The sequence below is a fragment of the Pteropus vampyrus genome, unplaced genomic scaffold (assembly GCF_000151845.1).
Source record: "Pteropus vampyrus isolate Shadow unplaced genomic scaffold, Pvam_2.0 Scaffold145, whole genome shotgun sequence".
Lineage (NCBI taxonomy): Eukaryota > Metazoa > Chordata > Mammalia > Chiroptera > Pteropodidae > Pteropus > Pteropus vampyrus.
The window spans coordinates 2,702,635-2,716,651 of NW_011888926.1; the positions used below are offsets into that span (position 1 = coordinate 2,702,635).

General features: G+C 42.0%; 1 protein-coding gene across 6 annotated transcripts in view; it reads right to left on the reverse strand.

Moving 5' to 3' along the window:
* The window catches only part of TNRC6B (trinucleotide repeat containing 6B), a 137,934-nt gene that overhangs the window by 85,291 nt on the left and 38,626 nt on the right, over positions 1-14,017 (reverse strand). For 3 of the 6 annotated variants that reach the window (XM_023535926.1, XM_023535925.1, XM_023535927.1), the window contains exon 1: positions 3,320-3,513. The exons of the other annotated variants lie outside the window; for them this stretch is intronic. In XM_023535926.1, coding sequence (XP_023391694.1) covers positions 3,320-3,498 — 179 coding nt within the window. In that variant the 5' untranslated portion in view covers positions 3,499-3,513. Of the gene's footprint in view, positions 1-3,319; positions 3,514-14,017 lie in introns of those variants that run through there. 6 annotated transcript variants of the gene reach the window in all.

Below are 14,017 nucleotides of genomic sequence, written 5' to 3' on the forward strand. Positions count from 1 at the left end.
GGCACGAGACACATAGGATTCCTGAGAAGGCATGACCCCTATATAAAATTAGATCCATAAATCACACTTCACATGCAAACAGACTCCAGATGGAGAAAGAAGAAAGAAATGAAGGAAAGAGGGAAGGAAGGAAGGAAGGAAGGAAGGAAGGAAGGAAGGAAGGAAGGAAGGAAGGAAGGAAGGAAGGAAACCATTAAAGCACTTGAAGAAACTGTGCTTAATTTTTCTTTCCATAATTGCAGAATGAACAAAGGCTTTCTGACTACGACACAAACTCAAAACCCATAAAGAAATGATTGCTATATCTGTATAAACTACAGATATATAAAAACTTTAAAACAATTGCCATGATAAAATCAGTATTTGCTGGGAAAAATATTAACAATTTATATCACAAAGAGCTAAGGTCCATAATACATAAAGAGCTCTTACAAATCAATAAGGAAAAGACCAACAATTCTATAGAAAAGTGAGTGAAGGATATAAACAGACAGTTCACAGAGAAGGAAATAAAGAGTTTGAAAACAACTGAAAAGATGATTTATTGCATTCCCTATAAGAGAATAGCATATTAAAACTATACTGATACCACTTTTTGCTTACCAATTGTTGAAGACAAAATTTGGTAAAAACACAATGCTATCAAAGGAGACAGGGAAAAAGGCATTCACATATACTGGTGGTGAGAATAAACTGGTACAATCTCTACAGAGGACAATTTGACAGTTATCTGTCGAAATTAAAGTGTTACATAGGCTTTGACCCAGCTATCTCACTTCTAGGAATATATTAGAGGAAAATAATTACACGTGTGGGAAATTATGTATGTAAAGTATATTCATTGCAACATGTTTATAATGGCAAAAGATTGGAAACAGTCCGACAATTAGGAGACTGGTTAAATAAATTATAGCTTATTCACACAAGGGAATACTATGCAATTATAAAAGGACGTCCTTGATATACTAATGAAGACAGATCTTCAAGATATATTGTTAAATTTAAAAAGCAAGATGCAAAAAAGTGTACTTTATGCTATCATGTGTATCAGAAAAGGGGGCTTATATGTAATTCTTTACATATGAATAGAGACTCTCTCCAGAAACATAAAAAACTAGTAATGTTTCAGAAAAGGAAAAGGTAGGTGGTTATAAGACAACTGTTTACCCCTACTGACTAGATAAACTGAATTTTAAAAAGAGATAATACAGCAAGAAGTTACCATTGGGGGAAATAGTAGAGGGTACATAAGAGTATTTCTTACAACCTTTTTTTTTTTTTTTACTGTTATTTCTTATAGGTCCATGTGAATCTACGATTATTTCAAAATAAAAAGTTAAAATAAAAAAATGATAATCCAAAAATGTATCTGAATAAGCAATATAAAATGGACCTGGGAGTCAAATGCATGGTCAAAGCAATAACGCTATCCTGAGTTCAGAAGCAAGATCACGGCCAGGCTTCAGCAAGGAGCCACAATTTCCCTGGGAGAACCTTCCAGTCCCCAGACAAGCCCCACGTCCCTTGGCCTCTCTGGCTCGCACCTGGGATGCATCCCCCTCCACCCCCGCTTTCTTTTTGTTCTAGTCAAAGCCTTCAAATGGCCAAGAAATTGCCCCTTTGTTGCCTCCCCATCCCCTTTAAACCTGTATTTCCCATACCACGGCATTTCATGTTGTGGCCTAGAGGGGACTGCATGGTCCACCACACAGGAACGTGCAGGCTGTCCAGATCAGCCATGATGGAATGAAACCCTCCTTACAATAAGCTCACATGGTCAGGAAGTGGTTTCAGAGACTCCCTACTTTTACCTCCGTGAGGGAGGCTATCAAATGGTGTGAAGACAGAATACCGCATGAGAGGTGGTCAGGGGAGATGCCAAAGAGTAAGAATTTATGCTGTATCTACTTCTCCCAGGGTGGAAAGTGCCCCACTATTAGGTATGAGTCATCCTGCCTCCTGGCCACACCTTAAAATGGAAAAAGAGACAGATAGGCCAGGACACTTTAACTTCAGAACGCTGACCACTAAAATCTTTCATCAAATCACCTTTTATGTACACTCCATGTTCACCAAGCAGTTGTTTAATTCTAATACACAGAACGCCTAGAACGAGGGCAGGCTTGGGCACATCGTCCAGTGGGAACCTGGAACAAGGGGCGGCAGGCAGCTGGTAGACAGGAGGAATTAATAAAGCGGGGAAGAAGGTACCAACGATCTTCGCCTAACGGTACTATCACCAAGAGAGAAAACAACTAACCAAATCTGCACTATCTATTTTCTGAGCAGTCAGCTGGTCTAGGAATGTGATTCCTCAAACATCTGCCAGACACTGGAGACCTGTTTTAGAAATACAGGTAAGTACCACTGTCAAACAATTCGTGTACCTAAAATAAGGAAACAACTGCCCTGACAAAAAGAAAACTATGTTATGCTGTGTCACAGGGAAAGGTGGAAGAGCTGGGATCTCCGGCCTGAGTGTCTAGACGTAGTACAGAAGGCCGAGTAGCGACAGAATGGGGGCGGAGCGGGGGAGGGCTGGGGTGGTGGGGAAGGTGGGAGGGAGAAAGGACACTTTAGAACAGGGGTCCCCAACCCCTGGAACCAGGCTGCACCGCAGGAGGTGAGCGGCGGGTGAGCGAACGAACCGGTCCCTGGTACCACAAAGGCTGGGGACTGATGCTTTAGAAGAATGTCACCATCTTTGGGAAACCTAAAGCTGCCAAGGAATGGCCAAGCCTCTTCACTAAGAGCATATCAGGTTCCGCTCTGGGGTTCAAGTTTACGGCTATTTGCTCTCCCCTACACGCCTGCTTTAGCTTTTTTTACTCATTTTATTTGACATGCCCAGGGCCCTTACCAAGAGACCAACGAGTCCGATCTTGAAAAGCTAAAACTGCTTTCTCAACACACCAATTTCCTTTTTCCTAAAACAAAGGCTTTAAAAGGGAAAGTGAAGAAAGAAAGCACATTAGCAAAGCCTGCCGATTCTGGCCAACCTGAGGTTTCCACAGTTAAGCTTGCCACAGTTATATGTGCATCTTTTGCTCAAAAAAAAAAAAAAAAAAAAAAGATGAAAGGAGAAGGGAAATGAAACATTGAGTACCAAAACTAAACTGTAAAGGTGATAACCAAAAGGTAAAAAAATTTCCAAGAAAATAAAATGATTTAAGCAAACACCTGAACAATTGTGGGCACACATACTCCCAAAACTATTCACTGCCTCCAGCGAGGTAGATTCAGACAGTCTCTCCCTCCCTCTAAGTCACTGACACAGTGACAAAGGCTCCTCGGCAGGTGGGGAGTGAAGCGGGCTCACCCAAACTTCCACCCCTCCTTCAAAGGAGGAAGAAAATGCACGAGTCTACCCGCTCGCTCGCTGTCTTGCCCTGCATCCTGGCTCCTGGTCACTCTTGGGATTCTGGCTCCACCTTCAGGGCCCTCAGCTATCAAGAGTCTGGGGATCCTTCGGCAAGGACTGCCTACTACACATTCCATAACCCATGAGCAACCAGCAAAGATTTAGACAGAGTTCGGGAGGCCAGAGCATTCAAGCTAGGACGTGCTCAAATGCTCCTAGATCCAAGCTCCGCCCTCGTCTACTACAGCAGCGTTTCTCAGTGAGATCAGTTGTGAGCTGTATTATAATTTGTTGCAATAAAGTTCCTACGTTTATAAACGATTTGTTTAAAACAAAGGGTCTTCCTCTGTAATAAAATCTATTTTTCCCATGCGTTCATTTAGTGCCACCTACACGCCCTACCTTGTTCTGGGTACTCAGGATAGAGGAGAAAAAGAGAAAAAGTGCTTCTATTCCTCCAGTAAGGGACAATAGGCATTAAACTGGCAGACTAATGAATAATATGATCTTAGTCGTGATTAATACTAAGAAGAAAATAAACCAGATAGGGTAATGGGGCAGAGTATGCAAAGGGCAGAAAATGGGTTCTTTTGGATAAGATAAGGGAACGCTTCGGATACACTGAGGGATGGCTTCTGAGCAGGTGACATCTGAGTGCTGAATGTTGAAAAAAAGCCACATGGGGAAAAAAGTCATCTAGGGAGAGGAAAGACCCAGTCTAAAAAGCACAAGGTAGGACCCAAGCTGTTGAGTGTAAGCCAAAGTCTGCAGGGTGGATGGCAGCAGAGCAGATGCTGGCCAGGGCGGGGAGGGTGGTGGTGGTGTGTGAGACGAGGGGTCCACGGGGAATGCCTACACAATATGAAAGGGGACAGCACCTGCCATCATGTCCAGAACTCTTCCTGTTCTCCCCATGCAATAAAAGGGCCTCTGGCCTCCTGCGGGGCCTCCTGTCCACATTCCTAAGCCCCGGCCTTCACTTAGGTTATTCCCACCTCCAGAAATGACTGTTTTGCTCCTTTATATATTGTTTCCAACCAGCTGAAGTTTCCTCTCTCGAGTCTCATCTCTTCCAGTCTTCCTGTTAGATCCAAAGGATTCCTAAAGCCCAGAGCACTTATTCATTTTTTCTAAGCAAATATTCATTGTTCACCTACTAAGTGCCAGGTATTATTACACTGGCCCTGGGGATACAGGGATGAACAGACATAGGCCCTGCCTTCAAGGAGTTCAGCCCGGTATTCCAGAGAGGAATTGGTAAACAATATCTACATAAGAGGGTAATTGCAACAATAAAGGTTCATTTGATTTTTAATCAGGTAACTGCCTTTAACAGCAACTTGACTCTTTTATGAGTGTATGTGATGTCATCTGCCCAGATCAGCCTGAAAACTCAAGAGACAGGTGAACTTGCTTCCTAGAATGCCTAGGAAGTCCGGTTTCTGCCTACTGCTCAAAAGGCAGTCCCAATTTGCCAATGAATTTATCCTACTAGCTATTATGATCAAGCCTCCACTCCTGAACCTGGCTCTTCAAGCCTGCCATTCATGTGGCTCCATCTCCTCTACCATACCTCCCTGTACAAACTTTCGCCTCTGGTTACCAGAACCCACTGTCACCTTCTGCCTTTTCTCTGGTCTCCCAATGCCATTCGTGCTTAGTCAAAGAAAGGCGCTCAAGAAATGCTTGGTAAAACGAAGGTATCAAGATGACGTCTGTCCAACTACACCAGGGGCTAACTTATGTTTCTCACCCACAAAAGCTTTCCTGGCAGCGCTTTCCTATCCTGCTCAGAATTTCTAGTCCTTACTATCATTTGATAGGCGATAAGGTGCTATGTAATATGATTTTAAATATTATTTATAGTATATATTATGAAATTAGGTCACTGTCTCTAAGTATATTATAAGCACACTGAAAATATAAAGAAATAAGCCTGAGATCTTGACAATCATACCAGGATTTACTGAGACAAATAAGTTTTGCCCTCTTTGAAGCATTTATCTTGAAGGGTTATGTGCTTATTCTAGTCATATTTAATTGGCTCAGAAAGTCTGGGAACTCCTCTTTCAAAACCTACCAGTGCTAGGGCACTTTTTTCCATATCTACACAGTCTGCTTTTTAAAAGCAATGCTGATTTGGATGTGTCAGTTCTAGAGGACTGGCCTAGAAAGAAATTCCTGACATTGCCTTACACACAGCAGGTTTGCAGTCCTCACTGACACGTGAGCCAGGGTGTATGGAGCCAGGTTCAGGCTCTGTCTCCGACACTCCATGGGACCTAGGCAGCTCACTCATCTGCTCTGGCTCTCACATGTATGAGAACCGGGCTAGATGATGTCAGGTTCCTTTCAGTCCTAACATTTTATGGTGGTTTTAGAGAATTAGTAAAATCCAGTTTTAACAAAGGAGTAATTTGGGGGTAAAAGTCTCTACTTTTTCATTGTTAACTACAAAATGGTTGATGACAATTATTCAGTGATAGAAGACAAGCGATGAAGGAAATGCTCCTAAAGTCAGAAGGAATTTTCAGAGTGTGGTAATGGGCTCTAGAAGGATACATGCAGGGTCCCGTAGCTTGCGCAGAAGCGTTTGTCCACGTGACCAAGACCTTGAGACTTAGAGGAAAGGAAGATTAAGGCATAGCTGCATTAAACACTGGGTGCTGTACTGGGTTAAGAGAAAAAATTTCAGAAGAGCAAATATCCAGACATTGTGGGTTCAGCAAAATCTCCAATTTGAGACTAGTGGCAGCTCAAAGAAAGAAGGATAATTTTATATTTGTCTTTTAAGGAGGGATTGGAAATATAGAAACTACTATAAGAATTAGGCTTCACTGGGGTACACAGATTTTCATATTCTGTCTTTTCATTTGAATATTAAGAAGACTAATGTTAACATACTACGACTTCCACTTTAACAAATGAATTTTTCTCATGGTTCGGTTCTTTGTCAGCGTTTTTAATGAAGTAATTTGACGCACGGCTAGAGAGACTTCCTTGAAAAATTTTAGTTTATAATAAAAATTGACATCATCATCGAGATACCACCAACTGGTCCCTTCTTACTGTTCAATCAACAAATATTTCTTTAGCACATACAATGCGCCAGACACTGGGGACACAGAAAAGAAACAAAAAAACCCAAACACTGACTTAGTCCTGCCCTTGATGAAGCTAATGGTATAGGTGGGGAAAGAGACATTCATTAGAGAAAAACGCACATAAATATCCACTAAGGCTATAAGGGGCATGAGGTACTCAGAGGGTATTCCTCCAGGAAGGGCAGAAGGGTGGTTCCTGAGGAGGGTACAATTAAACTAAAGGAAGAAAGCGCTAACTAGGCGTGGGGGATGCAGCAGGAGTCCAAGCAGAGGAACCGCCACCGGCCTTGCTGTTGACAAACTGAAGTAAGACCTGTGTGGCCGGATCACGGAGTTGGGGGAAGGGAAGTGTGAGAAGAGGCTCGGGGGCCAGCCCAGTCAGGGCCCTGCAGGCTCCATGAATGATGTTCTTTTTTCCCCCTCAGAACATGGGCATCCAACCACTGGTTTAAGCAGGAAGAATATCATATTTCTACTTCAAAAAGCTCATTGGCTGCAGAGAACAAAAGCACATGGGAGAGAAGCTCGGGTGCCAAGCCCACACATACTGCTGGTTCTGCTGATCTGACTGGTACCAGTCAAAGTTCACGCAGGAGACAGTCCACACTCGTAATTTTAACAAAGAATTGTTAACTAGGTATAAAGTTATTAACTAGTCACAGAAAAGTAAAACCGAGAGAGAGAACACTAAGGTGTTGCAGAGGTGGCAGCGGCCCCAGGGCAGGGAACAAAGGGAAGAGTCTCAGCGAGGGCCCCGGCCTCTGAGCAGGGAACTTGGCGGTGCCAACGCCTTAGGGGGGCAATGAAGCTGGTCCTGTAAGTATCGGAAAAACTGGAAAATGGATTCAGCTTCTGCTCTAGGAAGGAACTGTGGCTGCCGTTGGGGCAAAGAAGTGACCCTCATGGGAAGAGGAAGCAGACAGGAAGAACCAGGTTCCTTCTTCCTTCTCTGGCCCTACAGCCGCCCTCTCACAAGCCCTGTGGGCACTGCCTGCCGAAGAGCCAGGCGGCAACCAGAAATGTGGCTGGGAGAATCCCAGTTTGAACATCACAAAATATATTATAGAAGGGTGAGAAACACTTAATAACTGATATTTCACACACCCCCCCCCCAAAATGTGCCTAACAAAACTTTGACCAGCCACTATTTTTTTCCAACATGGTCAAATGACCCACTAATCAAATGTATCAAATTAGGGCACCAGTGATTGTAAGACACTAATATTTTAGGTGTCGTTAAGGAAAACTGCCACCTCAATCCTAAGTCTCCATAAATTGTAAGATGCATTCTTATTTCGAAGATGTTAAAAGGTGGAGAAAAAATGTATGTCTCGGAATTGACAAGACAGCTAAATATTCTTTAGCAAGGTGTCAAATTTAATCAAAACAAGTCATTTCTGTACAAATTACTGAAGAAACATCCAGATAAAGGGAAAATACTGAAAACCAGAAGTTCCAAGGGAGCCCTGCTTTATTCATTTTTTTTCTTTTTAATTTTTTGAGATATAACAGAGAGGTCTTGTATTCTCTTCACTGAGTTTCCTCCAATGGTAAATCTTACATAACTATAGTACAATATCACAACCAGGAAATTCACAGTGATACAATCCACCAACCTGACTGACTTCCTGTTTTATATGCATTTATTGTGTGCATGTGTGTGTACGTACAAGATATAGAATAGTTCTGTTACAAGGGTCCCTTCTATAGCCACAGCCATTGCTCTCCCCTACTAATACCTATCTATGTTATTCTGTGAGGAAAAGAGCTTATATATTCTATCGTTATTTGTCATGTGAACGCGAGGGTTCTTTTTTCCATATTTAAAGAGCGATTAAAGACAAGGATATCTCAGCTGGCTTTGGGTTAGCTATTCCTATACAGTAACACACTGCAAAATGGGTGAAGACCTTTCCGAATAAGAAAATCTTACTTTTCAAATAAGAGATGGCATCTTTCCTAACCCCTTCACTGCACTCTCTCATCAGCTCCTGAATCACCGCAACACTGAATGTTAACTGCTGTTCTGATCGTGATTGCTATTAGCCTGATTACGTCTCCCATGATCCAGTTTCGCCATCCTCTGACACATTTTCCACAGAGCAGCCAGAGTGATCTTTATAAAAATAAAATCCAAACATGTCCTTTGCTTGCTTAAAATCCCTCCACAGCCTTCAGGACCAAGCCTCATCTCCTTAGCCTGCCATCTGGGGCTCTTCGTGGCCCAATACCTGCTTGCTCTCCAGCCTTTCCTGGTCAGGAGGCTACTAGTCATCTCTTTCCCCTGGACCACTGTTCATACCTTCTAGACTCAGGGTGCTGACTCCTCAGCGAAAACCTCCCTGATGGCCCTTCACCTTAGGTTTTATGACCCTTCACCACGCAGGCACTCTCTCATTATTTATCGTGGTAAAATACACATGGCATAAAATTCACCATTTTAACTGTTTTTAAGTGTACAGTTCAGTGGCATTAAGTACTTTATTCAGTTTTAATACAAGTTCAGTGGCATTAAGTACTTTATTCAGTTTTAATACAAGTTAATTACTCTAGATGCAGCAGGCATTTAAGTACAGAATAGTTTTCCATAAAAGAGAGAGAGAATATCAGAAGTAACAAATTAGAGAAGACAAAACATCTTACTTAATAGGAAGGATTAAGCTATTATTAACATTTAAGACCCGAACTGTTCAATATGGTGGCCACATGTGGCAATATTAATTAACTAAAATCAAGTAAAATTTAAAAATTACTTCCTCAGTTACACCAGCCACACTGCAAATGTTTAATAGCCAAATCTGTTTTCTGACTATCAGGTTGGACAACACAGATACAGACTATTTCTATCATAGAAAGTTCTACTGGACAACACTGCTTAAGATAATTTGAAAAAGAAGAAATACCCAGATGGTGTAGGGCAGGGCAAAGCAAAGCCGCAGCTACAAGGGAAGCTGATGCATGCTGGAAGCATGTAGAAACCCAGCACGCAGAGACCACAATCTTGGCCTGGGTCCATACCCAGAGGCCATAAAAACTCCAACCTAATCTGTTCCCAAAGGTGTGCTTTTTAAAAATAACAAATGCTGGCAATGAGGATAGTAATGAAGAATGCAAACTTCAGTAAGTACAGAGGCTAAGAACAGAATAGTTATGAGGGTCGAGGCATTAAGAGGCCAACAAGGCCCCTCCAACAAAGGCCAAGTTCACAGTCTTAAAGAGACTTCAGTTATGGGGACGGAGTGGGCAGGGCATTCCAGGCAGGGTCCGAGGCTAGTAGGTGGTAGTGCCAAGATTCAAGGTCTGTCCGTTTCCCAGTGATCTCGAACCACTCTACTATACCCAGGAAACTGCAAAAGCACGATGTTTTGAAGCAGTGGGTGGCTGGGGCCTTAAGTACACCTAGGGAAATGACAGGAGATAAGCCTAAGATAAGCAAAGGCCAGTAGTACAAAGGGCTTTGCCTTTCAGGCTAAATTTGGACTTTATCTTGGTGAAGAACCATTGAAGTAATCTACTAAGCAAAGTAATTAAAGAATTAAATTTGCATTCCAGAAAGCTAACCTTTTAAGTGAGGGAAGGCTGTGTGGCAGGTGAAGAGATAAGATGAAGGGACAGATGAGTCAGGCCCAGCACACAGTAAGGGGGAAAGTTTTGCTTTGAAATCATTCGCCCAGCTCTACCCACAACACACCTTGGGCACAGGGTTCCCTTCTCAGAACCTGTTTCCTTACTGATAAAATGCAGATTATCTCCCTACACGTTTTTGCTGTAGGTGAGGGACTGGCCTCTTCTGAGGACAGTCCCCTGTTCTCTGAGATGGAAGGCTGTAAGGACAAGTTAGGCTAGGCTGCCAGGCTGCCAGCCGCCCTGCAGGGAGAGCCTGTCAGACAAGCAAAGCACACGCAAGCACAGCTCAGTGCTATAGAGAAGGGTGGAGTCCTGGGCTTCCTGGTGACAGAGGCCAGTAAGTTCTTTTGAATTTAAAGGTTTGAGCCAGGTTTAGGCTGCCTGCAACTCAGAGACCTACAACAAACTTGTGTTAAGAATTACATATGATATACGTCAAGCACCAGGCACATCGAGCATGGTGTCTTCCTCAAGAAAGATGGTGTTCCCAGTACCACTAGAATAGTGAAGGCAAGAGAAAAGAACCTGAACCAAGATGTGAATGATGAGAATAAAAAGGAAAAATGAAATCTCAGAAAGATATGCAGGAAGCAGCATCAAAGGGCTTGGTAACTGACTACATGTGAGGCAAGAGAGAGAAAAGTGTAACGATCATTTTCAAAAGGGAGGATTTGGCCCCCCACCCCCGCCCCAGGACATCGGATAATGTGTGAAGAAGACAGCTAATTATCATGACTGAGAGGGCAGGGTCCTACTGGCACCCAGTGGGCAGAGGCCACGAAGGCTGCTAAACACCTTACAATGCACAGGACAGGCCTCTAAACTAAGCATTACCCAGCCCCATATGTGTTCCCAGATTGAGAAACTCGGGTCTAGGATAATTTCCAAGAGCATGGACTAGGGTAACTGGTGAAGAATGAGCTAGCAATCAAAAGGGAGCACATAAAAAGAAGACTATAGGTCTGGGGCTGGGGGAAGGAGGCCAGGGAGATAATGAGCTCAGTTTTAGATGTGGTAAAACTTGTGTGCCTTTGGGGCATCCAGATAAAGATGTTGAATAAGGGCTTGGAAACTTAACTGAGGAACGGTCCAGCTGGTAACAAGAATCAGAAGTCTTAGAGTGCACAGAGATGGAAGCCGAGACCCGGGAGTAATGCCTTTATCCAGGGAGCATGAAGAGGATGACAAAGGACAAATCTAGGATAAATCTTAGCAAACCACAATATATAAAACGATTATACTGTCTTCATAATTTCCTTAAGTTCTAGGAAAGATGGGTATCAAAGAATGTTTGTTACCAACAATTTGTTAACAGTTTCCAATTCTCACCTTTGAGACTAATGCTGTCTCCACTGCAGTAAATACCATACTTGGGAAGTATTAAGACTCTGGACTCACCCATTTTAACCACCGAAAGCAATGCATTAAAAATGTTACAGAAAATAATTCTGATCAAAGTGATTATAGTTCTCAATGAATCTGGAAGTGAAAATTGATTCACAAACTCTCTTACCAAATTTAAGCAAACTATCCAAGCCACGTACCTTCAAAGGTATTTTATAAAGATCAAACTGTACATTCAATAAACATTAACAAGCCTGCCCATCAAGGGGGGGTGGTGTGAGTGTGCTGGATGTCAGGGAGAACAGTCATCAGTGAACGCCTGTGTTCCCACGGTGTGTCACACAGGGCAGAGCATTTTCTCGTCCACCGTCTCATGCCACTTGACTGTTTGATCAGTGTAGCAAAACTGTGACATCCATACTGACATCTGTTCTATAGTTGCAGAAACCTCAATATTTCAAAGATTTTATGTGATTTGCCCATGCTCACACAACTACTTAAATTGTAGGAAGAGACGAAGTATGCAGCGGAACCTGAGGGGCACATGGGGAGGCCATGGGGAGGTGGGAGGGATATCCGGCCAAAGGACCCAATGCCCCTGCTTACAGTATGAAAATTAGGGCAGGTCCAAGAATAACAATAGTAACAATCACGTGCTTTACACGGATTAGTCCTCTAATCCTTAGACTACGAAGTTGAAACTATTACCACCCCATCTTGAAAGTTCAGAGACTTTACACAGTTTTTACACATAGAAATATGTGGCATAGTTGAGGCCTGAACTCAGATTTGCCTGATTCCCTAGCCTATGTTCCTAATTTATTCTTTTTATTTTGCTTAACAGTGAATTTTTCATATTGTTTTGGTGAGATAAAGGCTTACGCTTTTTCAATTGCTAGCCAGATAACTCCATCTAGAAAGTCTGGAAGAAATAAAGGTAGTTTTATTTACTCTGTTCCTACTCTTATTAAATATATGATTTAAATAGAAAGGAGAAGGTGTATAAACGATCACGAAAAGCTTCTGTACTGGAGAACTTAGAGGGAAGGTAAATGTCCCAAAGGAAGGCTGCCCCAAGAACAGGCTGCTACCCTCTTCGACTGGAATAAAGTGGACTGAGTTAACTAACACATTTTGAAGTCTTATCAACATGCGAACGAGGACAGTAAAATTAAATAGCTGACAAGTGGAAAGAGAACCTAGTGTGGGAAACGTTTTCCATCTGGCTCAATTACTTAGATGCCAGGACATAATAAAATGAACAGGAGATGGGCATGTTGTTGCTTCACTAAAAATGTGAATATGCTTTCACATGCAGCTAAAACACAATGTCAACTCTGCAGGAGCAGAAGCCTTCTCAATGCCAAAGTCGTGGGACAAACAAAGATCATTGGGTCTGCCTTTCTTTTCTCTCTTTTTCAAGCATCTCTCATTTACAAAGAATTCAAAACACATGTAAAAATAAGTATTCAGTGCTTGAATTACTTTTTGGATGGAGACTTGACATTTCTGTTATTCTTCCACTCTCAAAAACAATAATGCTTCTGGGGGTAATTTTTAAAAGTTTTTTATTATTATTTAGTGCATACAAAAAAAAAAAACAACTCATGTACCCACCACTCAGTTCAAGATCAGAACATCCGGTACCCAGAGCCCCTCGTACCCCTCTATGGCCCCATCTTTTCCTACTCTATAAGTATACTATCCCTCAACTGAACACTTATCATCCCCTTGCTTTGAAACACATGATGCTTTATAACCTGAACGATTTATTTTTTGTTTTATACATTTTGAATTTTATAAATGGAATCATACTACAGTTGACCCTTGAACAACACGGGGGTTAAGGGTGCCGACCACACGCACAGTCGAAAATCCACGTTTAACTTTTGACTCCCCAAACACTTAACTACTAACAGCCAACTGTTAACTGGAAGCCTTACCGATAACATATTACTGATAACATAAAGTCAATTAATACGTATTTTGTATGTTATATATATTACATACTGTTTCCTTACAATAAAGTAAGCTAGAGAAAAGAAAACGTTATTAAGAAAATCATAAGGAAGAGAGAATACATTTACAGTATTTATTCTAAAAAGTGTGCAAGTAGATCTGCGCAGTTCAAATTTGTGTTGTTCAAGGGTCGACTGTATTATATTTTTCTGTGACTTGCTTTTCTTACTCAACACTACGTTCCCAAAATTCATTTGTTATGCTATGATGTGTTATATTTCTTTCGTGTAAATGCTGTAGAGTTCCATTGTTAATATACCACAATGTATTTATCCATTCTCTTTCCAATGGACACTGGGGTTCCCATGTCCTACTAATTTGTACTACTACATGCAATGTTGCTGTCAACATCCCAGTACATGTCTCTGATATAAGCATATACACAAGAGTTCTTCAGTGCGGTAGATTTGTGTCCCCCATTCAACCTGCTGGGTCATTTTCCAAACTGGATATTGTTACACTGTTCCTAAAGTGGCTATTACTACAATTCATCCTCCCACCAGAAAAGTATCAAAATTCTCATTCTGTTATCTTCAACTAAACTCTGGTATTATGAAATCTT